Source organism: Oncorhynchus tshawytscha, linkage group LG13 (genome assembly GCF_018296145.1).
Source record: "Oncorhynchus tshawytscha isolate Ot180627B linkage group LG13, Otsh_v2.0, whole genome shotgun sequence".
Classification (NCBI taxonomy): domain Eukaryota; kingdom Metazoa; phylum Chordata; class Actinopteri; order Salmoniformes; family Salmonidae; genus Oncorhynchus; species Oncorhynchus tshawytscha.
In genome coordinates this window covers 59836332-59862985 of record NC_056441.1, presented here as the reverse complement: position 1 = coordinate 59862985, position 26654 = coordinate 59836332, and the positions used below count along the sequence as shown (strand labels likewise).

General features: G+C 42.8%; 1 protein-coding gene across 17 annotated transcripts in view; it reads left to right on the top strand.

Moving 5' to 3' along the window:
- Window positions 1-26654, top strand: part of LOC112265394 (pleckstrin homology-like domain family B member 1) — a 101494-nt gene that overhangs the window by 28426 nt on the left and 46414 nt on the right. For 16 of the 17 annotated variants that reach the window (XM_042296061.1, XM_042296060.1, XM_042296059.1 and 13 more), the window contains 2 exons: window positions 8714-8839; window positions 15785-17310. In XM_042296061.1, coding sequence (XP_042151995.1) covers window positions 8714-8839; window positions 15785-17310 — 1652 coding nt within the window. Of the gene's footprint in view, window positions 1-8713; window positions 8840-12780; window positions 12945-15784; window positions 17311-26654 lie in introns of those variants that run through there. The other variant, XM_042296071.1, reaches the window with a different exon arrangement.

Below are 26654 nucleotides of genomic sequence, written 5' to 3'. Positions count from 1 at the left end.
CGGTGAGCCACATATCCTGCTGCTCATGCTTGGTTGAACCTGGACTCTTCTGTTTGTGAGGCCACATCCACAGAGCGAGGATAGAGAAGTAACCCATAGCCATCTGTTTCACTGACTTGACCAGCAGGAGTATTTATTGTCTTATGTTGTTCTGGCAAAAGGAGGTGAGGGAGGGAGTGCGAACAGTGCACATATGTTACTAGACCCCCTGACACTTCATTGTGCCACTCACAGGAGATGGCAGATAGTTTCAGGATATTGTATCTGGGATAAATGTTATGGAATAGATTTCTCAATTATGAAAGTATATGAAGAGGGAACCTGAAATCAGTATCAATGGTGTCAAATGCCACATTCTATACTGTAAGGGGTTGACTGTCTCAAATTAAGTGGATTGTATCTTACCAAAATACTTGACTGTCACCATCATTCATTTTATTCATCACAAGCTTAAAATGTCTCATTGGGTATTGCTGTATAGGATACCTCTACCCACTTTAGAAAGTAGGCAGACGTCATAGTTATGACATGTATTGATATACCAACTCAGTTATGTTGGATATGCCAACTTCGTTATGTTGGTGAAAATAGAATGGTCACATGAGAACTTCCACTGCTTTCCTGTGTATCTCCTCTCTATCTCTTGGTATGTGTGGCTGCACTTTATGGCCTCTGCATTGGCTAAAGCTTTGAGTGATTAACTGGTGAGCTTGAAAGTGTCTGGCCTTTCCTTAAGCAGTAAAACACAACAATGCCATGGCAACTGTCTTGCTTACTTTTTGGCATCCCTTTGTCCAGTGTGTCCTCTGCTTTAGAGATATCTGACACTCTAGGTTTAGTGTCTGGTCTTCTGTGTTTTATGATGACACAGTTAAATGTGAAATTGTCAAACACTGTGAGCTTAAATGATAGTTAACTAGTAGTAAAGGAATGGAAATACATTTGGTCTTACTACTAGAAGTTGATTTATTGATTGATTTTAAAGTAATGAAAAGTTTATCTGAACTTGAGATAGTAGTTCAGGTTAGTCACAGATGGAGGGTCAGAGGGACTCTTTCTTCGTTGAAGCCAACTGAAACTCAGATGATCTCTATTCTTCACACATGCCCTCACGTAATCACAATTCCAAGTATTTGCTCTTAACCCAGTTTCTTAGATCTTATTTCAGTGGTCCCAATAGCTTACTTTCCAAGGCTTAATAATGAAGATTCTTTAAAAATTTTTAACTATACTAAAATTAAATGACGATATGAAAATGCTTTCATATCGTTGCTTGGCAAGGGTTTAAGTCCAGGGAATATGGTCTCAATTTATTTTACACTACAGTGATATAAACCAATGTAGTACCCCTCAGGTACACCAACCCAACCTTCTCCTATGGTTTCTTTCATCTACCAGGTTTTCATGAAAGAATATCTCTTGAGGAGATTTGAATCCCTGCCAGTGTCCAAGTGTTTTCAGGGAATAATGGTCTCTTCTTTTTGGTGTCACTTCTAGGTTGTGTCAAAGTTACCTTGAAGTAAAGACAAATCCACACCCATCTCAGACAACCTCATCTGTGATTTTCTGTTTAGAGTATTGAAAATATAGTAATGTCAATTAACCCGTTGACTTCTCGCAATCAAGTCTTCTACTTGAGTAGGCTACATGGTACCCTTTTTGTTGTTGTAATTGAATAACATGAATATGGTAACTTGCAGAGAGAACCCCATACGAGATATGAAAGATGTACTTTGGAGCCATTCCCAAAGTGCACTCACTGTGATGAGAACCCAAGAGTTCTGCCAATATTGGAGTGTTAAAGGATAACTCTGCCTCGCAACGTTGAGAGAATCAATCTCGCTGATTAACTGTGAAGATCTTGGCTGCGCAGCCGCCACCCCCGTTCTCTTCCAACAGCCCCAATTAATTATCTTCTGTGAAGGTTTTTTCATTTACCATTGAAGCATGTCCTCTCCCAAATGATATAATGAATTATTATTTAAAAAATGGCAACGTGTCATATTTTACTGTCAGGTTGTTTTTAGCAAACACTTGATTAAACATGATTGGAATCTCTGAGATGTTTGTCTCTGATAAAAAGGTTCTTCACTTCAAATCTGAGGAGAGCTGAGAGCATATGGAGTGATGAGTGGAGCAGTGGCGGACTGGGACCAAAAATTGTCCCTGGAATTTCTAACACACCGGCCCATTATTTTCCTTGAGGACCCCACACTGACCCATTATTTTCCTTGAGGACCCCACACTGGCCCATTTTTTCCCTCGAACCAGATAATGATAATTTTGCACAAAAAAAACAATGTTAGACAGGGCGACTGGTCTAAAAATTGACCAGCCCATCTATTTGCCAGAAATACCAGATGGCCAGTCCACCCCTGGAGGGGAGAACCCAAGGATCTATTCTACAACCCTGTCACTGGTTTAGTGCCGTCGCTGCCTATACTCTGTCATCTCCTATGATTAACCAAAGGTGATTGACTAGGGAAGGTCCAATGGGAATGTGACCCCTACATGTGCTCTAGTGGAGGCCTCCATGGACCACCTAGGGAGTTGGGTTAGGTATCTCTGTAGTCTAATTTGGCATAATTGTGGTCTGGTTAAAAGACAGCAGACTGTCATTTGCCCAACAACGCTGTCTCAGTAGAGATAAGCAGAGGAGGAGGTGCTGCAATGAGGAGCTCACACCCTGAGGTTTTTTTTTACGTAAGGGAGAATTTTTAGTTCACCCCAAAATTTGAGGCCTCTCACACTTCAGTGTCGTGATGCCAAAATATTAGCAACATCCACACAGTAGCTTATCATATCAACAATGTATACTCAATGTATACCTCTACTCTTAGTAGACAGCTTATACACACACACACACACACTTAGTGCCATTAGTTTTCCCTGGTCAGGTCACATGGTCTGGAAATACGCCGGCCCTACTCTTAATACAGACAAATTGTGAAGGAAGAGAGTAAGTATGGAAGCCTTCAATCTCCAGACAAATGTTCACTTACAGGTAAGTCTGATGACAAGAGGCAAACAGAAAACGTGGACACTTCTTAGTATGTTGATCTGTTGTACCACCAAACCAACATCAAATTATTCATGATATTCATTCTCAATGTGTTACCACCATCAATCCATTTTTATTTCTGTATGCAAATTCTCCATTTATCTATTCCTCTGTACATTAGCTATAGCTGTAACAAACGACTGCTAGATTTATTGAATTCCAGGACAGTGATTGCCTGGGAACCTTGCTAATGGTATTGACTCGCTCAATGACTATTTGTTATTGTGAAAGATAGTTCAAAATTAAAACGAGGCACTATAATCGCAGATTGCTATTCTACGTGTCCCGTATTCTGATTAGACCTAATTAGACCTAATTTATGATTCCAGTCAGGGAATATCCCCGGGTGAAGGAACGGGTGGGCTTAAGTGGGCCCAGGCCAACCCATTGGCGAGCCAGGACCAACCAATCAGATTGAGCAAAAAAAGTCAACACCCATATTTTATCTTTAATACGCTTTAGAAATGCTACATTTGGCAAAATGTGTAGAATAGCACAAGAAGCTATAAAACTGCACATTTTCCTCTCTGTTCATGGCAAAATGTATAGAATTGTAAGAAATTAGCTTTAAAACAGCAACATTTTCTCTCAGCCTCATGGCAAAATGTGCAGAATAACATGAGATTAGCTATAAAACGGTACATTTGATTCTTTGCCCCATGGCAAAATGTGTAAAATTGCAGGAAATTAGCTGCTTTCCAAAAATACATTTCTGGCTATGCCACTGTCACCAGGTACAGTTTACACAATGCATGGCTGAGCTATACTACCATTTCAGGACATAAATAAATGCCTCACATCTCAGCACTCTGTAAATCTATAGTCACATACTGTTGTTTAGTGTTTCCCTATGCCAAGTGATCCATCAATATAAGTAGGTCTCTAACGGCTGAATTGAAGAGTCCTCATTGGCAATGATGTGGTTCACAGAGAATGACTCTGTCCTGTCACTATGAGTGGCTACTGACTAGCCATTTATGCAGCTGTCATACATTTTTAACATTGTCCGTGCAGTAACTCACACAACTAATCATACGGTAATTTCACAATATTTCCCTTGCGTTGATATTGATCAACCACCAGTCCAAGGCTGGATGTTTGGTTTTGCTCTCCTGCCTCTGCCCCTGAGGAAAGAAAAAATATTAAAAAATGCATTAGTCTCATGAGCCATACTTCACGGTTCGTAGTAGCTAGCCAGTCAAAAGTTAGTTGAGAGAGATTGGAAATTCTTAAACTTGTCATGTCATTGACTCAGACCCAGTTTGATGCCTGTGCTTGTCCAGTGTTGTCTTACTCTGTTGTCCACTCCTGGTTATGGGCTTATGAACACACACACACACACACACACACACACACACACACACACACACACACACACACACACACACACACACACACACACACACACACACACACACACACACACACACACACACACACACACACACACAGAGGCTGCTGTAGTTTGGAAATGGTGTGAGTGAGCAGCTCTTTGTGTGGTTTGCTGACTCAACCTGCCTGTCTGATCCTTGATGGTCTGTCGTGTCACCGCTCAGCTGTAGATGTAGCAGGCAGCAGGATGAGGCTCCGCTGCCCCTCTGCCCTGGGGCTGTGTGTGTGTATCATTACTCATTCTGTATTTATTCCTTGTGTTATTATTTTTTGATAATTTCTCTCTTTTTTTGTCTCTGCGTTGTTGGGAAGGGCCCATAGTAAATAAGCATTTCACCTGTTGTTTACCAACACGATTTGATTTGAATGTATGTCTGTGTGTGGGGAGCGTCTGGTGCAGCAGGCACTTTTAGTTAACTCTCACCGGAAGCTCCAGACAGAGAGGGGCACACAGGGTCCTACGGCTGCCGAGATCTTTGGATCAGACTCCCTGAGGGGAAAAGAGAAAGAGCTTCAGAAAGAGCTTCAGTCTTCTTCTGCATACATCAGCCCACCATGCATACTGCTTATTCGTCCACTGCCTGTGTTCCAATAGAGCTGAGTTGTACAGCTGTAATGGGTACAGTAAACAAGGCCATTTTAGCCTGACAGTATTTTACTGTTGTGGGTTAGGGTTCTGTATTCACAGTTCATATCTGCATTCTGCACAGGCTACATGCTTTTAAATACTTTATTTTTCCCTAGGGAACATTTAATCGGAATGGCTGATTAATTAGGACCGATTTTGAATTTTTCATAACAATCGGAAATCTATATTTTTGGGCACCGATCTTTAATTAAAAAAAAAAAAAACTTTATTTAACCAGGCTAGTCAGTTAAAGAACACATTCTTATTTTCAATGACGGCCTAGGAACGGTGGGTTAACTGCCTCGTTCAGGGGCAGAACGACAGATTTTCACCTTGTCAGCTCGGGGGATCCAATCTTGCAACCTTACAGTTAACTAGTCCAACGCAATAACGACCTGCCTCTTTCTCGTTGCCTGTTACGCGAATGCAGTAAGCCAAGGTAAGTTGCTAGCTAGTATTAAACTTATATTATAAAAAACAATCAATCATAATCACTAGTTAACTACACATGGTTGATGATATTACTAGATATTATCTAGCGTGTCCTGCGTTGCATATAATCTCACTGAGCATACAAGCATACAAGCATCTAAGTATCTGACTGAGCGGTGGTAGGCAGATGGGTAAACATTCATTCAAACAGCACTTTCCTGCGTTTTGCCAGCAGCTCTTCGTTGTGCGTCAAGCATTGCGCTGTTTATGACTTAAAGCCTATCAACTCCCGAGATTAGGCTTGTGTAACCGCTAATAGCGTGCGCTGTTGTCGTTGTGTTGCTGGTTCGAGCCCAGTGAGGAGCGAGGAGAGGGACGGAAGCTATACTGTTACACTGGCAATACTAAAGTTCCTATAAGAACATCCAATAGTCAAAGGTTAATGAAATACAAATGGTATAGAGGGAAATAGTACTATAATTCCTATAATAACTACAACCTAAAACTTCTTACCTGGGAATATTGAAGACTCATGTTAAAAGGAACCACCAGCTTTCATATGTTCTCATGTTATGAGCAAGGAACTGAAACGTTAGCTTTCTTACATAGCACATATTGCACTTTTACTTTCTTCTCCAACACTTTGTTTTTGCATTATTTAAACCAAATTGAACATGTTTCATTATTTACTTGAGGCGAAATTGATTTTATTGATGTATTATATTAAGTTAAAATAAGTGTTCATTCAGTATTGTTGTAATTGTCATTATTACAAATAAAAAAATACGGGGAGTGTGCCGAAGTCAGGTAGGAGACCTGCGCCAACTCCCCGTGCTTACTGTGGAGAGAGAGGGACCGGGCAGGCACCGTGTTATGCCGTGAGGCGCACGGTGTCCCCGGTGCGCAGGCATAGCCCGCAGCGCCTCGTATTGGCCGGGCTAGGTTGGGCATCGAGCCAGGTGCCATGATGCCGGCTCAGCGCATCTGGTCTCCAGTGCGTCTCCTCGGGCCGGGGTACATGGCACCAGCCTTACGCACGGTGTCCCCGGTTTGGCCGATTAATCGGTATCTGTGACGTTCTGACCTTAGTTCCTTTGTTTTGTCTTTGTTTTAGTATGGTCAGGGCGTGAGTTGGGGTGGGCAATCTGTTTGTTTTTCTATGTTGGTTTTTGAGTTTGGCCTGGTATGGTTCTCAATTAGAGGTGTCGTTAGTTGTCTCTGATTGAGAATCATACTTAGGTAGCCTTTTTCCACCTGTGTTTCGTTTTTCCACCTGTGTTTCGTGGGTGTTAATTTTCTGTTTAGTGTTTTTTCATTCACTGTACAGGACTGTACGTTTGTCTTTCACTTTGTTATTTTGTATTTGTATAGTGTTCAGTTTATTTGATAAAAAATATGAACACCTACCATGCTGTGCTTTGGTCCTCACCTTCTTCCACCAACGACGACCAGTATCGGCTTTTTTGGTCCTCCAATAATCGGTATTGGTATCGGCGTTGAAAAATCATAATTGGTTGACCTCTAATTTGTGGTGTCAGATACAACCACGTACAAGTCATTACAATCACACATAACAGTGCATTTTCCATTCTCACTTTGCATTTTGACATGTTTTCCTGCTATTATATGACCATGATGGAATGGTGTGCAACATAGTTTTATGCATGCTATTAATACATTGGATCAGGCCTGTACAGCGTGTGTGTGCCCTCTGAATAGCCAATGAGTTGTGAGGTTGAGTTGGCTTACGGTGTGTGATGGCTGTAGCCCCGGGGCTATGTCATTTGAAGGGTGGGTCTGACATTGGGCATGATTGAGTTTTGCCACAAATCGGCCAGCCAAAATGCACAATCTCTATCTGCTGAAGAAGAACAGAGAGCGTGTACAGACAGATATTCAGCTGATGTGGCGCTCTCCACTAAAATCGTAAATAATACTGTTATAAAATGTAATCCGTCTCAGTACTACCATCGTCTTGTTTTATGACACTTGTTTTTACGTTAGCTTCCCTTCTTGCCACCCCAGAGAAGTTTGTTTCATACTTTATTATCAAATCTGGAAATAAACATTATATATAAATTAATTTTGTCTGTAACTTTTAGAATTTCCCTTTAGTCGAACAATTAAAGCTAACGTTTTCACCAAGTCTTCACTGTCGACACAAAAAAATGTTATCTTCTGCTCCTCTGCATTGACGTCATCTCGTCTCCCTACACTGATGTGATAGTTACCACGGTAATTCAGCTGTGCCTGTGTTTGTGTCCTAATCACTTGCTGTCCTGTCAGAGCCTGTGAAGTAATCAACTATTCTTCCCCACTTCCATGGAATAAAAAGGCATCTGGCTGCATTGTACACACTGCATGTGTCCGAAATGAAATCCTATTCCCTATATAGTGCACTACTTCTGAACAATGCCCTATGGACCCTGGTCAAAAGTAGTGCACTGTAAAGGGAACAGGGTGAATCTGGATCGCACCCACTGTACAGTGATGGTGCTCTGATTGAAAAGTTTCCATGAAAGCCTTTTTACCCCCAGGTTCTCTGGTTGCTGATGACAGATATCAGTTAGCAGACCACCCACCCTATTTACCTCAATCTAAAATCTATTTTCAGCTGTTCACTGTGTAATGGGACTATGTTTGGACAGTACAGTAGCAATCATTGCTTTCTCCTGATTGCTTTTAGTTAGTAGCATACAGGACTGAATAAGAACGTTTGATATGTTTTTGATTTTTCAAGTAAGGCTGTAAGTCGATCAGAATAGGCACTACAAGCATAGGGAGTCTTTTCCATGGAGATAAAAACTAAATCTATGGTCTGTTCACTCACAAAGCAATCATCACTGCTTACATAGAAGTGAGTTACAGGCTATGCCTGCCTTTTCATAACCCCTCACCACCTTATCAAGCTGCCAAACCCCAGTGACTTGTAATACTTTATCTTTTCATCATCAGTTTCCATTAACACTGTCCAGACTTATTAGATGTGTTTCACTCATTTTACAGAGGCAGCATCAGTTGAAGCTAAAGCTGTTGAACTGAAGATACAGATGACAGCTATCAATGTGTCAAGCATGGCCTTGGGGAGTTAATGCAAGTGTTTAGGTCTTAGGCAAGGTTACTCATCACGTGAGCATGGTTCACTGAAACACCTCCCTTACAACTGCTGCTTTCTCAACCTCCCATGTTTTCTTTTACAGGTTGTATGCTGTGTTTTGGCCAGTCGGCTTTTTTCCGCTTCAACCACCCAGAGGAGGCGTTCAGGATGAAGAGCATGATGCCAGGGGGAAGCAGGGGCTCCGGTGGGAACTACAGAATCCACTCAGGTAATACAGTACTGTCACAGGTAATATAGTACTGTCACAGGTAATATAGTACTGTCACAGGTAATACACTACTGTCACAAGTAATACAGTACTGTCAGGTAATATAGTACTGTCACGGGTAATATAGTACTGTCACAAGTAATACAGTACTGTCACAAGTAATACAGTACTGTCAGGTAATATAGTACTGTCACAGGTAATATAGTACTGTCACAGGTAATACAGTAATGTCAGGTAATACAGTACTGTCAGGTAATATAGTACTGTCACAGGTAATATAGTACTGTGACAGGTAATACAGTGCTGTCACAAGTAATACAGTACTGTCAGGTAATATAGTACTGCCACAGGTAATACAATACTGTCACAAGTAATACAGTACTATCACAGGTAATACAGTACTGTCAGGTAATATAGTACTGTCACAGGTAATATAGTACTGTGACAGGTAATACAGTACTGTCACAAGTAATACAGTACTGTCAAGTAATATAGTACTGTCACAGGTAATACAGTACTGTCACAGGTAATACAGTACTGTCAGGTAATATAGTACTGTGACAGGTAATACAATACTGTCAGGTAATATAGTACTGTCACAGGTAATATAGTACTGTGACAGGTAATATAGTACTGTGACAGGTAATACAGTACTGTCACAGGTAATACAGTACTGTCACAGGTAATACAGTACTGTCACAGGTAATACAGTACTGTCACAGGTAATACAATACTGTCACCGGTAATACAATACTGTCACAGGTAATACAGTACTGTCATGACACACTCAAACAGTGCAGCTATTCCCTCCGCAAGGCTTTACAGAGACAAAGTAGAATCTCAATTCAGCGGCTCAGACACAAGAGGTATGTGGCAGGGTCTACAAGGTATAGGCCTACTGTTGTATGAAAATCAAATGTAGATGTTACAAGATACATTTTGTGATCACTTCCCTTGAACCCTCTCAAATACAATGCTAGCATAATATTCAGAATATATGGCCGATGTAAGTTTATGGCAACCTACGTTGGAGTACAATGACACACACTGAATATAAACTACTGGGGCATATCTAAAAGTAAGCAAAGGGTTAAAAGCCAGGTATTATAAAGACATTTTGAATACCCCGTCAAATGAAAAGACACTGAATAAACAGGGCTACACTTCCTGTACCCAAGGTCCTTGTTTCTGTGTCGCCACAGATGAATGGCTCAGATTGTTAGTGGCAAAGGAAGCAGCTCCCTTACAGGTGCTGAGTTCCACACGCCACAGAAGGCCCCCTATTGCCTTTCCATTTCTGGCCTGGGTGGAGACAGGGTGCAACAGAACCCTGGCTGCCTATGCCTGCTGGCCCTGGTTTCACACCATGCATGTTTTATGAGCATCTCATTCCTCTCTAGGCAGAAGTGTTCAGCTGCCTAGCCCTGCCCTGTCCTCTCCTCGCAGGCACAGTGGAGTGTTTCCCCTTGGCCACCTTCGGGGGATCTGTTCCAGCATCTTGTTATTTCCTTATTTTGTTGCGTGTTGCTGACGTGCCACCGGTGATAAGTATAGCGCATATACATATTGGGCGTTGGGATCTTCCTGGTTTGGTAATGAATGCTTTTCACTGTTGTTTAAAGGTCTTAATTTCTCCTTAGATGTGTATTCCTTGTTGAGGTCGGTAGAGAGTCTCTGTTCTTACCCTTGAAGTACTTAAACTGTGGATTTATTGTGTGTCACATTAAGGTCGATAGATTTGATTTATGAGTATGATTTCTAAGACATTTCTAGTGCTTGCTTGGTAACACAACCCAGTCACCAACAGTACATTGCAGTAGGCCTATACAGTAGTTCAGCCACGCTCAGTGAGCAGCTCTGACACATTTCCTACCAGGCTCATTCGTATGCCAGCCAGGCAAGCTTTGTTGGCTAAGCACTGCTTATTTTAAGTTGAGGGGTATCTTTTACTGTTTCTATTTTTAAACCTCCACCCTATTCTTCCATCTTCCACTTCCTGTGTGTTTCCTCAACCTTTCCTGCACCGCACCCTTTTCCCTGTGTATTTTAGGTTAACAGAGGGGATTTAAATGCCCTCTTTATCTTAATGATCTCCTGGCTTCAATCTTAATATTCCATAATTTCAAATGGTTGGGCTCTGCCTAGAACGTCTGATTTAGCTTACACATTCTACAACTGTTTTTTGATGTAGTCAAAATCCCTCAGGTCATTGTCTATGCAGTACAAATTACAATAGGCAAGGAAATACAGTGGGGCAAAAAAGTATTTAGTCAGCCACCAATTGTGCAAGTTCTCCCACTTAAAAAGGTGAGAGAAAGGCCTGTAATTTACATCATAGGTACACTTCAACTATGACAGACAAAATGAGAAGAAAAAAAATCCAGAAAATCACATTGTAGGAATTTTTTATGAATTTATTTGCAAATTATGGTGGAAAATAAGTATTTGGTCACCTACAAACAAGCAAGATTTCTGGCTCTCACAGACCTGTAACTTCTTCTTTAAGAGGCTCCTTTGTCCTCCACTCGTTATCTGTATTAATGGCTACTGTATTATTAGTGAAGATGCTCTCAATGTAGAACTTTATGAGGGCCCATGCCAACCCTTTTCAACCTCCTGAGGGGGTAGAGGCGCTGTCGCACCTTCTTGACAACGGTGCCCGTGTGATTTGGACCTCCTCCAGTGCAGCCCCGTCGATGTGGATGGGGACATACTCCCTTCCCCGTTTGCTGTCATCCATGATCAGCTCCTTGGTCTTACTGACGTTGAGGGAGAGGTTATTGTTGGGGCCCCACACTGCCAGGTCACTGACCTCCTACCTGTAGGCTGTCTGACCTCCTACCTGTAGGCTGTCTCATCGTCGCTGGTGATCAGGCCTACCACTGTCGTGTCGTCAGCAGACTTGATGTTGGAGTCGTGCGATGATATGGTGTGTGGGCCTCCCACTATAACTCGGGAAGGCATGCAGTTTATTAGGCTACAGATTAAATAAATTACGAGGAACTTCACAGGGTTTTGTGAAAGTACACGGTGATGAGCTTGATGCTGCTTTCCAATAAATATCGAGGGTCTTATTCTGGTGAAATGATCGATGCTTGACTGCCATTTGACAAATACAAATATTTTCCTTCTTATCCATAATAATCTCCTCATGTAGATTAGCCTACTGTACTCACACAGCCTACCTGCACTGTATCTGCGAGCTGTCGGCTAGAGCGCAGGTGCCCAGACCCAGGTAGGCACATTTGCTATTTAACGTAACAGTTTTTGTGACAAAACTATAGGTAGACTTGAAATGGAAACACATTATTTTTATTTGGTACATGAAAACTTAACCAAAAAAATAAACGTTGTGTGCACTAGGGCATCACGCACTGATTTTTATCCACAAGAAGTCTGTTTGGTGGAAACAGCACTGGTGTGAAAATATGCATATTTTGTTTATGAAGATTCTAGGATATTTGCATGAAAAAATGTCACTAATTGGATGGAAACCTAGCTACTGTGATGGCCTTTAATTAAAATAGCAAAAATACATTTCTCAAGCACATATTCAACCAGTCTGTGAGTGGTTTGAGTCAGGGACCTAATTGGAGGAGTCTAATGGGAGGGATATGTAACATAGAAACTAGCTGTTATTGGAAGAGGTTTGAAATTCTCTTTGTTTTTGGTCTATTTACTTTTACCGCCTGGTGATTCCGCCAGGCAGGGCAAAACTCCACCCATGCTAAACAAATTTCAGGCAGTCTTTTCAAATGGCACTTACTCTCAAACTGTATTATCATAATTTACACTATTTCACAGTAATATTTCAACCTCATAGTGTGGAAATATATTTTTATAAAGCATAGGCAAATCACGTTTTTGACTGCACTGCCCCTTTAAGAAGACAAACAGACGACATAGTTGCCGCCCCGGTAAATCTAGCAGGCGGTCACATCAGCACCGTGGACAGGGAAGGGAGGGGGAGCGAGCAAGCAGGATAGCGGCGCCTGGCACACGAAACCCGGCTGGAATATCACGTCGGCAGAGGCTCTCTCAACCTTCCCGGGTGCGGAGACCCGGGTAGGCTACAACAGGCTTCGGTAAAGGCAGCTTTATTGAGGTAGGAATGCCGGGCTCCAGCGTTTGGATTTTAGCTGGGCTATAAGTCATTATAAACGACTTAGTCGCAAGCTTACCCATTCATGTCAGTGCTGATAATTATTATTATTGTCGCTTTGGTGTTGGACATGATGAGGTCCGTCCAGGGCCAGAGAATAATGTATTTTCACGGTCATTATACGTTTTAGACATGGGCCTATTCATATTCTGAGACGTTTGACACGAAATGCTGGCGACGACCATGTGGCCTGCTGAGAAAATAACGGGGAATGAATAACCAAATAACCGAAAAATATCCATATAATTGTAATATACACCAAAATGTATTGGGGCCATATGGTGGTCGTGCTGTCACTCAAAACGTCATGATGCTTGGATAGTTTTCTGCTTAGCAGAAGAAGAGCTCTGGTTGAGTCATTGTAGAAAGACCAGGCAGATAGGCTACTCCCAGCTCTTTACTGAACAAATAGTGGTTATGCATTATTTGTGAAGCCACTTCATCATCCAGGGCGATGAGATCATCTTTATGAATAGAACGCAAAATCACATGGGCTATTTAATTAAGATGGTTATTTAATGCAGTGATACACAGTAGCTTGTTTATCCTGGACTGAAAGTAGCCTATTTGAAGGGGATTAAAAACCGAGCTGGATTTAGAATGGCTTTCACGTTTGGCATGTGCATGATATAGACATGTCACAGAAATGTGTTCACATACACCTTCGCTACACACAGTACATATTTCCAAATACAATAGTTGCCAAAGATGCATGATCTCGCTCATTTGTAATGTACATTGTAGCACTATGACATCTTATGGCAAGGTATTTTTGATTGTGATGTCTTTTCTTTACAATGTTTACATTTTTAGACAATAGAAAATAGCCATAGACAAAAGTCAAAAGACAACTGAACAGTCCACAGACATGGATCCACTAACCTAGACATTACATTGTCTGTGACTTAATGGTCAACCTTCAACATGAAGACAAAAACACAAACTCAGTCCTACATAAATTCCAACAAACATTAATGACATCGTACTCGCTCACATGTTCTCACCATATCCATGTCATGTCTGAATGTAAACCCAACTGTATGAATTTATATATATATATGTGTTTGGTATACTCAGTATATACCAAACATTTAAGAACACCTTAATATTGAGCTGCACCCTCCGATCCTTTTGCCCTCTGAACAGCCTCAATTTGTCAGGGCATGGACTTGAAAATGGTGTTGGTGTTGAAAGCATTCCATAGGGATGCTGGCCCATGTTGACTTTTTAATTTCACCTTTATTTAACCATGTAGGCCAGTTGAGAACAAGTTCTCATTTACAACTGCGACCTGGCTGAGATAAAGCAAAGCAGTGCGACACAAACAACAACGCATGGAATAAACAAACGTACAGTCAATAACACAATAGAAAAATCTATATACATTGTGTGCAAATGTAGTAAGATTAGGGAGGTAAGGCAAGGCTTCCCACAGTTGTGTCAAGTTGGCTGGATGTCAGACCATTCTTGATACACATGGAAAACTGTTGAACATGAAAAACCCAGCAGCGTTATTTTCACATGCATCAGATAGGTGCAGGGGAATGTGTTGTTTTCCAGGGTCAGACATAGTAGTACAACACCCCTGGAGAAGATTAAGTGTCTTGTGGCTCGGGGATTTGAACCAGCAACCTTTTGGTTACTTGCCCAACACTCTCACCGCTAGGCTGCCTGCCATCATACCGATGATGACGTTGCTTATTTCTATTAGAGCCTATTAGCATATCATATTAATACCATAGGTTACACCTGGATGTCCCCTTGTGCTCCCTAATCTACCACATTGACATTATGGCGAGGCAGCGAGTTGCCTGAGATTTCGATTGAATTACCACTGTGCCCTGGCCTGCGCTGCTCTTCAGCCACACACTAAGTGGGTTATACTGGCACATTTTCTCCTCAATCTTTATCTTTCCAAAGCCTGTCTTTTGCGGTGTCTGTCTGTCTGTCTCTCTCTCAATTTCAATTCAATTCAAGGGGCTTTATTGGCATGGGAAATGTGTTAACATTGCCAAAGCAAGTGAGGTAGATAATATACAAAAGTGAAATAAACAATAAAAATGAACAGTAAACATTACACATACAGACATTTCAAAACAATAAAGACATTACAAATATCATATTATGTATATATACAGTGTTGTAACAATGTACAAATCTCTGTCTGTCTGTCTTTCTCTGTCTGTTTCTCTCACTCTTTCTCTGCCTCTTTTATCCCTCCTTTTTCTCAGTAGCATTTCTTCATGCAAATTGTGCATTGGGTAAATTAAGTTGGGCAGCAGGTGGGTTTAAATTTAGAAGCGCTTTAAGATAATTGATGGATTGAAGTGTAGCCAACCTATAAAACTTAAGTGCCAATTGTAGGTACTTGTGCTAAGGGCTCTGGTTAAATCATAAAAGTAACAAGGCACTTTATATTAATGAGAGGTGATGCAACCGTAAGATACAGTCCATTTATGAACTTTATGGTCCATTAATTTCTCTCAACATCTCATTATCTATTCAGCTCTTAGAGCCTATGTCTGTTTCTATTTGTTTTCAGGGATATACTATACTGTAAATATTGCACATTTTGGTATCTATACTGTAAAATATATATATATATATATATATATATATATATATATACTGTATATATTGCAGTGATCATAGTCTTTACTCATAGTATAGCCTAGTGAGTGATCATAATATTTACTCTGACCACTCTTTACATGTATGTGTACTGTATAGTAGGCCTATGTACTGTATACCTGAGACTGATATTAGTTATGTATTCTCTACAGATACAGAGGGCCTGGTCAATGGGAACCATCAGTCAGGAGTGTCCCAGTCGCGCCACCCAGCCCCCGGGGAGAGAGACTCCCGCTCCGAGCATAGTGCCATCGTCAGCTCCATTGAAAAGGACCTCCAGGACATCATGGACTCCCTAGTCATGGATGATCCCCAGCCTCCCTCTTCAGACCACCCCATCCCCCACTCCCCGCTGTCCCCCATGGTCAATGGAGGAGGCCGATACCTCCTCTCCCCTCCCACCAGCCCAGGAGCCATGTCGGTGGGCTCCAGCTATGAGAACACCTCCCCACCCTTCTCCCCCCTGTCCTCTCCCTCGGCGGCCAGCAGCGCAGGCAGCTACACCAGCCCTTCTCCCAGCGGCTGCCTGGACCCCCAGGACCCATCCCTGCCCCCCGTGCCGGTCCGCTCATCCAGCTACAACTACACAACTACACCACCCATCCCCCAGCCAAGGACCACACTGACCAACTACAGCCCTGGCGGCGGGGTGCAGAGGGTTCCTGAGAGCCCTAGGCACCAGAGGAAAGGTCTCCTGGAGGCCCCCCAGAGCCCCAAGCCAGCCCGCAGAGGCCAGAGCCTGGACAGCCCAGGGGGGATGGGTTCAGAGAGCCCTAGACTGACCCACCTATCTGTTGCCTCAGCCGATGCCGGGTACATGGGCAGGAACGCAGTGCCAAGTAGCCCCAGATTCACGGCCAAGTTCCCCTACACCTCCTCCTCCCCATCCAGTCCCAGGACGAAAGCGGGCACCATCCTCCAGGAGCGCCCGGCCAGCCCCTTCAGAGAGCAAGCGGACCACTCCCTCACCTCCAGCCCTTCCAGACAGCTGCTATCCCAGCACAGCAGGGCCTTTCAGCCTCCCCTTGACCCAATCGTCCACATCATCCAGGGGGGCTCTCCACTCCAGCAGCACCACCCCTTCCCCCACCCCCGCACACTGCAGCCCCCAGAGAGCCCTCGACTGTCTCGCAGGAACCTTGAGCTCAGCAGCGGGGGTAGCAGCATGAAGGAGCTCCCTCCTCTCAGCCCCTCCATGGCTCGCAGAGGGGTGCCTGTTCTCCCGGGGGCTCTCCCTGGAAGTATCCCCACATTGAGAACACCTGAGAGCCCATCATCATCGGGGAAGTTGGGAGTCCCGGAGAGCCCCAGGCTCCAACGCAAGGCCGAGTCCCCCGCGGAGGATCAGTTTGGCGGCAGTGTGGTCCGAGCCCGCAGCCCCTCCCCCACCTCAGGGTTGATGATGATGGAGAGCGGGGGAGGGGGGAGGAAGGCCAGCTTTGGAAATGCCCTCTCCCCAGCTTATAGCCTGGGCTCTCTACCTGGCTCCTCTCCTCTCGCCAGCCCCAGGGGCCATAGGAAGATGTCTGGGTGCCCCCGGGATCTGAGGGGCCCCCACCCGGGCATGCGGGAGCGCAAAAACAGCATCTCTGAGATCAGCGACAACGAGGACGAGCTGTTGGAGTACCACCGGCGTCAGAGAGAGGAGAGGCTCAGGGAGCAGGAGATGGAGAGACTGGTAAGTAGAGCGGCCTGCTCTTAGCTGGATCAACTGTTAGCTGTGAGCTAGGCTAGTCGTTCACACCAATCATCATTGACCTACGTGAAACAGAGATGCAGGAAAATAGCAACCTAGAAGTTATTGGATTGGTTGAACAATATTTATCCAAGTAATACTATCAATTAAATGACCATTCATTTTTCTACTGGTCATCAAGATGGTCAAGAGCAGTGGTCACCAAAAATAGGAACGCAAGCCTTTATCGTTGTTTTTTTCACAGAAATGTTTGGTGATCGACTAGGAATGCCTTGGAGATCGGCCAGTCGATCGCCAAACATTTCTATGAAAAAGAACAACTATAAAGCCTTGCGTTCCTATTTACATTTTTTTATTCCTATTTTTTTGCTACCCTTCGTGCCCGGGTAGGCAAAGTGTTCCCATTTTAACCATTTCATGTGTCTGAAGGTACAAACTCTGCCTTCCCTGTGGGCCCAGAGAGCAAATCAAGTGCACCATAGGCCTGCCGCTGGCCAATCGAATGGCTCAGATTACCATGCCTGCAGTAACGTAGCACACGTAAAAGAATGTTACAGCAAAGTTGATACTGTGAGATTTGAAAACTTCTAAAACCATGACTAGAGAGAGACTGTCAACGAATACAGCAAAGAGCTGTTGTTTTTATGAGTGAGTTCTTACTCAGCACTGTCAACACTTTGTTTTCAACGCTTTTATAAGCCATAAAATGCACGTTCTTCCTACTTCCACTTGTGCTACAACCAGCACTGCAGCTGTAGTGAATGAGTAGGAAAGTGTATCGTTATTATTGGTGTCTTGTGTCTTTTTAATATTGAGGAATATTTCACTTTCTCTGTTCATAGGAGTAACAACATGAATTTGTGCATGAAATAATGCAGTGCGACTCAAGTTTCGCCCTCAGCTGAAAGGCAGTGTATCTTTTTGGTCAGTGTCAGCGGAGGAAAGGGAGAGCGGAGGTACGTTGAGGCGAGCCCTCAAATGGCTGCTCTGTCGCTCCTCTGTGTCTCATTGCTACAGTACTGTGTTTTTAATAGGTTCATGTTGCATAAGCTTACGTTTTTGAAGCAATGTTCAGCAAAATCTGAGCGGTGGATCTCGGCTTGCATTTTGACTCAGAAAGTGATCTGGAGTCAGAAAAGGTTGGTGACCAGTGGCCTAGGGGATAACTCAGCCGCCTGGGAATATTCCCAAATCCAGCCCCTGACACTATGCTGACAGAAAAATCTCTCTCCCTGCTTGTCTCTCTCTCTCCACTATTTATCCAATAAAAACAACAATGAAATCAGAATGTTGTTAGATTGGCCCCCTCGTGGTTTTCACATAAGAATTAAATCAGAGTTATACTGTCATACACAACATGTTTATGATGAAGCTACTGGATGTGCTGAGCTGTATTTTGTCTTATAGCCTTTTTTAAACCACCATGTTTAGTCTGTCTCCACTCAAGTGTTCCTCCACATGACCAGTTAACCATTTGTTTAACCTAAGAGGATGGGAGAGGAGAGCACAGTGAAGTCCATATTTGTGAGGAGTAGGGATTGTAAAGAACTCTGAATCCTGACTGAAACCTTCTAATCTGCCAATGTGCGGTGACTAAACGTCCAGGTTTTTCCATGGCAACCCCATTGTTTGTTGTCCTTTTTTGCACTGAAGAGGGGGCGGGAGCGGTAGACATCTTGGATCTGTCTGTGTCCCCGATGAAGCGCCTGAGACAATGTCCTTTTATATCTGTGTGATGAATACTCGTCTGCCTCCTTGTAGGTACACCATAGCAATAGAATGACTAGATTGGGAAACCCCCCTCAGACCTTGGCAATATGAAGTTACAGTCATGGGTACATTCTATTTCTATGAGTAGGGTGCTGCTGCCAAAATAAGGGCAGTTCTTTTGGGCAGAGGAAGAATGACTTGCAACTCTGTGTACACTGGGCTATGCTCTGGTTCCCAACAGGAGCATTACTTCCATTACACAGCAGTAAAACCATGTCTGGCAATCCCAGAATGGACACAATCTGTCTTTGTCTCCTCCGTCACCCCAATGTATTGGAGTAGGCTGCTGCCCTAAGTGTAGGAGAAATATCTCTGTTCCGATTCAACGAGAAAAGCAATTGCCAGGATTGTTAAGGACAAAAAGGTCCCCCAACCTTTTCAGTTAAATTGTATTTGTGATTCTCTCTGTATGGATGGGGTTTAAATTGAAAGGAGGGTTATTACAGCGAACCATAATGACCTTTGGTCTTAACCTTGGGCCGTAAGACTGGGAAATATTGACATAGGACAGAATGTAAATAGCAGAAGGAATCTCGGGGAATGTACATAAACCATGCGGATAAGGCATGTGGTTTATGGAGAAAGGTGCTAAGAAGGGGGACAGATTGTAGGGATTTACGTTTTCTTTGTCAACTGTCGTTCTTACTTTCAAAATGTAAGACGGGTGGTTTGGCGAATTACGTAATGCCTGCGTGATTAGTAACCTTGTCTGAAGCCAGAAGGCTTGAGCAAATGCCTAGGCTTTAGCTTAGTGAGCTAGCTATCCCAAGTATAACCAGATTAAGCGCCTGGCATATGAGCTTTGCCACTGGTATGATAGTATTTTCTTTGTTAGGAGGGATCGAGAGGGGTATTGTATGTGTTCACTGTGAACCCAGGTGTGCTCAGCTCATGCAGCACTGAATGAAGGATTTGGGTCCCGTAACCATTATTACCATGAGCTATTTCTACATCCATTTTAATCGACCCAAAGATTCTGTTCTGAAAGGGTTTTTACGATCCAGCAACTAGACACAGAAAGAACTGTGCAGAGCTAAGCATGGCATAAGGTCCTTGTAAGTGGAAGGCCATAGAATCCTGCCGTGGTGCAAGATGGTGGGAAGCAGCACAGCGAGCCTAGCGTGACACAGGTCCTCAGTGTCTTTCACAGGGATATGGGGGAAGGGGAGGTGGGGGGAGGTGTACAGTCCAATCACTGAGGCTATATTTACCCCAAAAGAGCCACACTTTCTGTACCCATGGACCGTGTCTGTCTGTCTGGTCTGGTCTGTCCAAGCCAGGGGTAACTAACTACACTTTGTCGCCAAGTTATTTTCGGATGCAGTCAGTCAGACCCTGGGGATCAGTGTCATGCCCGAAGCAAGGAGGTATGCTGGGTACAGCTATCTATCCCTACAGAGGGAGGCAGCACAGGCTCTCTCTGGCATCCTGAAACTATCAGCAGGGTTTATACATAAGACTTGTTTACTGTACCAAGCATACTCAATTATTTGAGTGTTCTGGAAAGACATTTGTGTGATTTGTTGACCGAGAAAACGGAAGTGTTCACCAGGGACGATATCATTCGTACCGTCTGTTTGCAATGTTTACACAGCGCCTTCATTCTCTTTCATCCAAGTATAACGTGCCACATAAACCAGTGAAACGGTACCGTTAGATGTTATTTTCAGAGGTGAGCTCTATATCATATAGGAGTCCAGACAGTTAAGGATATTATTTGTCACATCTGAGCTGCCTTTGAGTTATAGTGCTATACATGGTTGATTAGTGAAGCGTTGCCTTGGCCAAGACACTTGGCATATGGCGTTAGTCACTGGCTGGCTGCTCTGACTGTCAGACAGTGTTGTGAAAACGCCAGTCTACTGAAGAGGATCTCATTGTTGTAATGAGAGGTCCAAGGATGATGATATCACATATTCCGTTACCATTATAATGCTGACAAGTTTCGTCATGCTCACAGCAACATTTCTAAACTTAGCTAAACAAAAATACCCTTATTTGTCAGCTGAGCGTCTCCGAATTAGCATGGATACGATTTAGGTTATTATTGTTCTCTGTAGCTCGAGGGACATGCAGTGCATTTGAAAAGTATTCAGGACCCTTGACCATTGATTTTTTTTGATGTCTTCATCAATTTAAACACAATACCCCATAATGACAAAGCAAAAACATGTTTTTAGAAACGTTAGCAAATGTATTAACAATAAAAAATTGAAATATCACATTTACATATGTATTCAGGCCCTTTACTCAGCACTTTGTTGAATCATCTTTGGCAGCGATTACAGCCTCGGGTCTTCTTGGGTATGATGCTTCAAGCTTGGTACACCTGTATTTGGGGAGTTTCTCCCATTCTTCTCTGCAGATCCTCTCAAGCTCTGTCAGGTTGGATAGGGAGCATCACTGCACAGCTATTTTCATGTCTCTCCAGAGATGTTCAATTGGGTTCAAGTCCGGGCTCTGGTTGGGCCACTTAAAGACATTCATAGACTTGTCCCGAAGCCACTCCTGCATTGTCTTGGCTGTGTGCTTAGGGTCATTGTCCTGTTTGAAGGTGAACCTTTGCCCCAGTCTGAGGTCCTGAGTACTCTGTAGCAGGTTTTCATCAAGGATCTCACTGTACTTTGCTCTGTTCATTTTTCCCTCAACCCTGATTAGTCTCCCAGTCCCTGCCACTGAAAAACATCACCACAGCATGATACCACCACCATCATGCTTCACCATAGGGATGGTGCCTGTGTTCCTCCAGATGTGACACTTGGCATTCAGGCCAAAGAGTTCAATCTTGGTTTCTTCAGACCAGAGGATCTTGTTTCTCATTGTCTGAGTGTCTTTAGGTGTCTTTTGGCCAATTCCAAGTGGGCTGTGATGTGCCTTTTTAATTTAGGAGTGGTTTCCGTCTGTCCACTCTACAATAAAGACCTGATTGGTGGAGTGCTGCAGAGATGGTTCTCCCATCTCCACAATGGAACTCTGGAGCTCTGTCAGAGTGACCATCGGGTACTTGGTCACCTCCCTGACCAAGGCCCTTCTCCCCTGATTGCTCAGTTTGGCAAGCGGTCAGTTCTTGAAAAGGTCTTAGTGGTTCCAAACTTCTTCCATTTTAAGAATGATGGGGGTCACTGTGTTCTTGGGGACCTTCAATGCTGCAGACATTTTTTGGTACCCTTTCCCAGATCTGTACCTCGACACAATCCTGTCTCAGAGCTCTATGGACAATTCCTTTGACCTCATGGCTTGGTTTTTGCTCTGATATGCACTGTCAACTGTGGAACCTTTTACATAGACACGGTGTGCCTTTCCAAATCATGTCCAATCAGGTGGACTCCAATCAAGTTCTAGATCAGTGGAAACAGCATACACCTCAAATCAAATCAAATCAAATTTTATTTGTCACATACACATGGTTAGCAGATGTTAATGTGAGTGTAGCGAAATGCTTGAGCTAAATTTCGAGTCTCATTGCAACAGGTCTGAATACCTATGTAAAAAGGTATCTCTGTTTTATTTTCTCTACTTTATTTTCTCTATTTTCTCTCTTTCACCCCCCTTTCTCTTTCCCTGTCTCTTTCGCCAACTCTCTTTCTCTTTCCCTGTCTCTCTGTGCATGCAATTCTGTTCGTGAAGAATTTCTAGCAAATGGAGATTGACTTTTCAGAGTTGGTGAGAATGTCAGAGAAAAAGATTGGCTCTTCACAAGAGAGTGAAAGGCCAGTCATGCAGAGAAGAAATCTTCGTCAGTGTTCACATGGATTAGCACACCAAATATAACCAGCACACCAAATATATTCTTGGCTGTACTGTCCTGTCATCGGACAGCGTGGCTTAGGTTTTAGACCTAGAACAATGCCCGGTCAGTCACTGGTCAAAATCTGTGGTCAATCATTGACCGTATTGCAGTGACCGTATTACCGCCACACCGCACAAGACCCTCCTGCAGCAAAGCACCCCCACAACATGATGCTGCCAATCCATGATTCACGGTTGGCATGGTGTTCTATGGCTTGCAAGACACCCCCTTTTTCCTCCAAACCTAACAATGGTCATTATGTCCAAACAGTTCTATTTTTGTTTCATCAGACCAGAGGACATTTCTCCAGAAAGTACGATCTTTGTCCCCATGTGTAGTTTGGCTTTTTTATGGAGGTTTTGGAGCAGTGGCTTCTTCCTTGTTGAGCGGCCTTTCAGGTTATGTTGATATAGGACTTGTTTTATTGAGGATATAGATACTTTTGTACCCGTTTCAACCAGCATCTTCACAAGGTCCTTTGCTGCTGTTCTGGGATTGATTTGCATTTTTCGCATCCAAAGTACGTTAATCTCTAGGAGACAGAACGAGTCTCCTTCCTGAGAGGTATGATGGCTGCGTGGTCCTATGGTGTTTATACTTGCATACTATTGTTTGTACAGATGAACATGGTACCTCCAGGCATTTAGAAATTGCTCCCAAGGATGAACCAGACTTGTGGAGGTCTACAAAAACTTTTTTCTTGGCTGATTTATTTAGGTTTTTCCATGATGTCAAGCAAAGAAGCACTGAGTTTGAAGGTAGGCCTTGAAATACATCCACAGGTACACCTCCAATTGACTCAAATGATGTCAATTAGCCAGAAGCTTCTAAAGCCATGATATCATTTTCTGGAATTTTCCAAGCTGTTTAAAGGCACAGTCAACTGAGTGTATGTAAACTTCTGACCAACTGGAATTGTGATACAGTGAAATAATCTGTCTGTAAACAGTTGTTGGAAGAATTCCTTGTGTCATGCACAAAGTAGATATCTTAACCTACTTGCCAAAACTATAGTTTGTTAACAAGAAATTTGTGGAGTAGTTGAAAAACGAGTTTTAATGACTCCAACATAAGTGTATGTAAACCTCCAACTGTATATACAGTGCCTTGCGAAAGTATTCGGCCCCCTTGAACTTTGCAACCTTTTGCCACATTTCAGGCTTCAAACATAAAGATATAAAACTGTATTTTTTTGTGAAGAATCAACAACAAGTGGGACACAATCATGAAGTGGAACGACATTTATTGGATATTTCAAACTTTTTTAACAAATCAAAAACTGAAAAATTGGGCGTGCAAAATTATTCAGCCCCCTTAAGTTAATACTTTTGTAGCGCCACCTTTTGCAGCGATTACAGCTGTAAGTCGCTTGGGGTATGTCTCTATCAGTTTTGCACATCGAGAGACTGAAATTTCTTCCCATTCCTCCTTGCAAAACAGCTCGAGCTCAGTGAGGTTGGATGGAGAGCATTTGTGAACAGCAGTTTTCAGTTCTTTCCACAGATTCTCGATTGGATTCAGGTCTGGACTTTGACTTGGCCATTCTAACACCTGGATATGTTTATTTTTGAACCATTCCATTGTAGATTTTGCTTTATGTTTTGGATCATTGTCTTGTTGGAAGACAAATCTCCGTCCCAGTCTCAGGTCTTTTGCAGACTCCATCAGGTTTTCTTCCAGAATGGTCCTGTATTTGGCTCCATCCATCTTCCCATCAATTTTAACCATCTTCCCTGTCCCTGCTGAAGAAAAGCAGGCCAAAACCATGATGCTGCCACCACCATGTTTGACAGTGGGGATGGTGTGTTCAGGGTGATGAGCTGTGTTGCTTTTACGCCAAACATAACGTTTTGCATTGTTGCCAAAAAGTTCAATTTTGGTTTCATCTGACCAGAGCACCTTCTTCCACATGTTTGGTGTGTCTCCCAGGTGGCTTGTGGCAAACTTTAAACAACACTTTTTATGGATATCTTTAAGAAATGGCTTTCTTCTTGCCACTCTTCCATAAAGGCCAGATTTGTGCAATATACGACTGATTGTTGTCCTATGGACAGAGTCTCCCACCTCAGCTGTAGATCTCTGCAGTTCATCCAGAGTGATCATGGGCCTCTTGGCTGCATCTCTGATCAGTCTTCTCCTTGTATGAGCTGAAAGTTTAGAGGGACGGCCAGGTCTTGGTAGATTTGCAGTGGTCTGATACTCCTTCCATTTCAATATTATCGCTTGCACAGTGCTCCTTGGGATGTTTAAAGCTTGGGAAATCTTTTTGTATCCAAATCCGGCTTTAAACTTCTTCACAACAGTATCTCGGACCTGCCTGGTGTGTTCCTTGTTCTTCATGATGCTCTCTGCGCTTTTAACAGACCTCTGAGACTATCACAGTGCAGGTGCATTTATACGGAGACTTGATTACACACAGGTGGATTGTATTTATCATCATTAGTCATATAGGTCAACATTGGATCATTCAGAGATCCTCACTGAACTTCTGGAGAGAGTTTGCTGCACTGAAAGTAAAGGGGCTGAATAATTTTGCACGCCCAATTTTTAAGTTTTTGAACTGTTAAAAAAGTTTGAAATATCCAATAAATGTCGTTCCACTTCATGATTGTGTCCCACTTGTTGTTGATTCTTCACAAAAAAATACAGTTTTATATCTTTATGTTTGAAGCCTGAAATGTGGCAAAAGGTTGCAAAGTTCAAGGGGGCCGAATACTTTCGCAAGGCACTGTATTATCACTTTTGAATGATTAAGGTAAGAAATGCCTTTTTAAAGAAAATCATATTCATGCACATCATGTAACCTAGCCCATAGGCCTATATGATTTGATAAGGTTTATCACAACTAAGGTGGCCAAATAACTTCTTAAAATTAAGCACATTACTCCACGTTACAAAGGGTGTAGAGCCTAACTAGCATACATAAGCAGCGTGTGAGTTTCAAGTTTGGGGAAGATCATTTTCACCCTAAAAATGCACCTTTATAATAAAAGGATTAAATGCATAATTGTATTTGTGGTCACTTTTGAGAATGGCGTTTTTGCACTAATGGAACAATAGCCTACTGCCGTGTGCACATTGTTGCTCTTATAATGTGAAGAAATAACCTATTAGGCTATCAACATTTTATGTTAAACGTTCTGATCTGTTGTGTCAGCCTTATTAAAGATTGTTTTTTTGATGCTAGTGCTTGTATTAATTTGGGATCTATTGCATCCCACAACTGTCTCAGACTGTTTGGAATATTTATTCCTCACACAGAATATAATAGGACAACTTTTGTCCTATGAGGATAGTAGATTTGACATAGGCTGGTGCTTTTGCTGTTTGTTAGACCTACTCATCTTGTTGGCTGACGGAGTAAATGTGGACAGTTCTTCCAATACCTTCAATATGCACCTCGGAATTGGATAAGGACGCTGTTCATTTGCTGTATTGGACTTGTTAATGTGTGAAAGTTACATATTTCAAAAAAATATTTTTGAATATCGCGCGCTGCCTTTTCAGCAGAATGTTTGTCGAGGTGTTCCGCTAGCGGAACCCCTGCGCTAGAAAGGTTAAAGATATTCTTCTCCTTAATGCAACCGCTGTGTCAGATTTCCAAAAAGCTTTACAGAAAAAGCACACCACTGAATAATCTGAGTACAGCGCTCAGAGACCAAAACAAGCAATACAGATACCCGCCATGTTATGGAGTCAACAAAAGTCATAAATAGCACTATAAGTATTCACTTACATTTGATGATCTTCATCAGAATGCACTCCC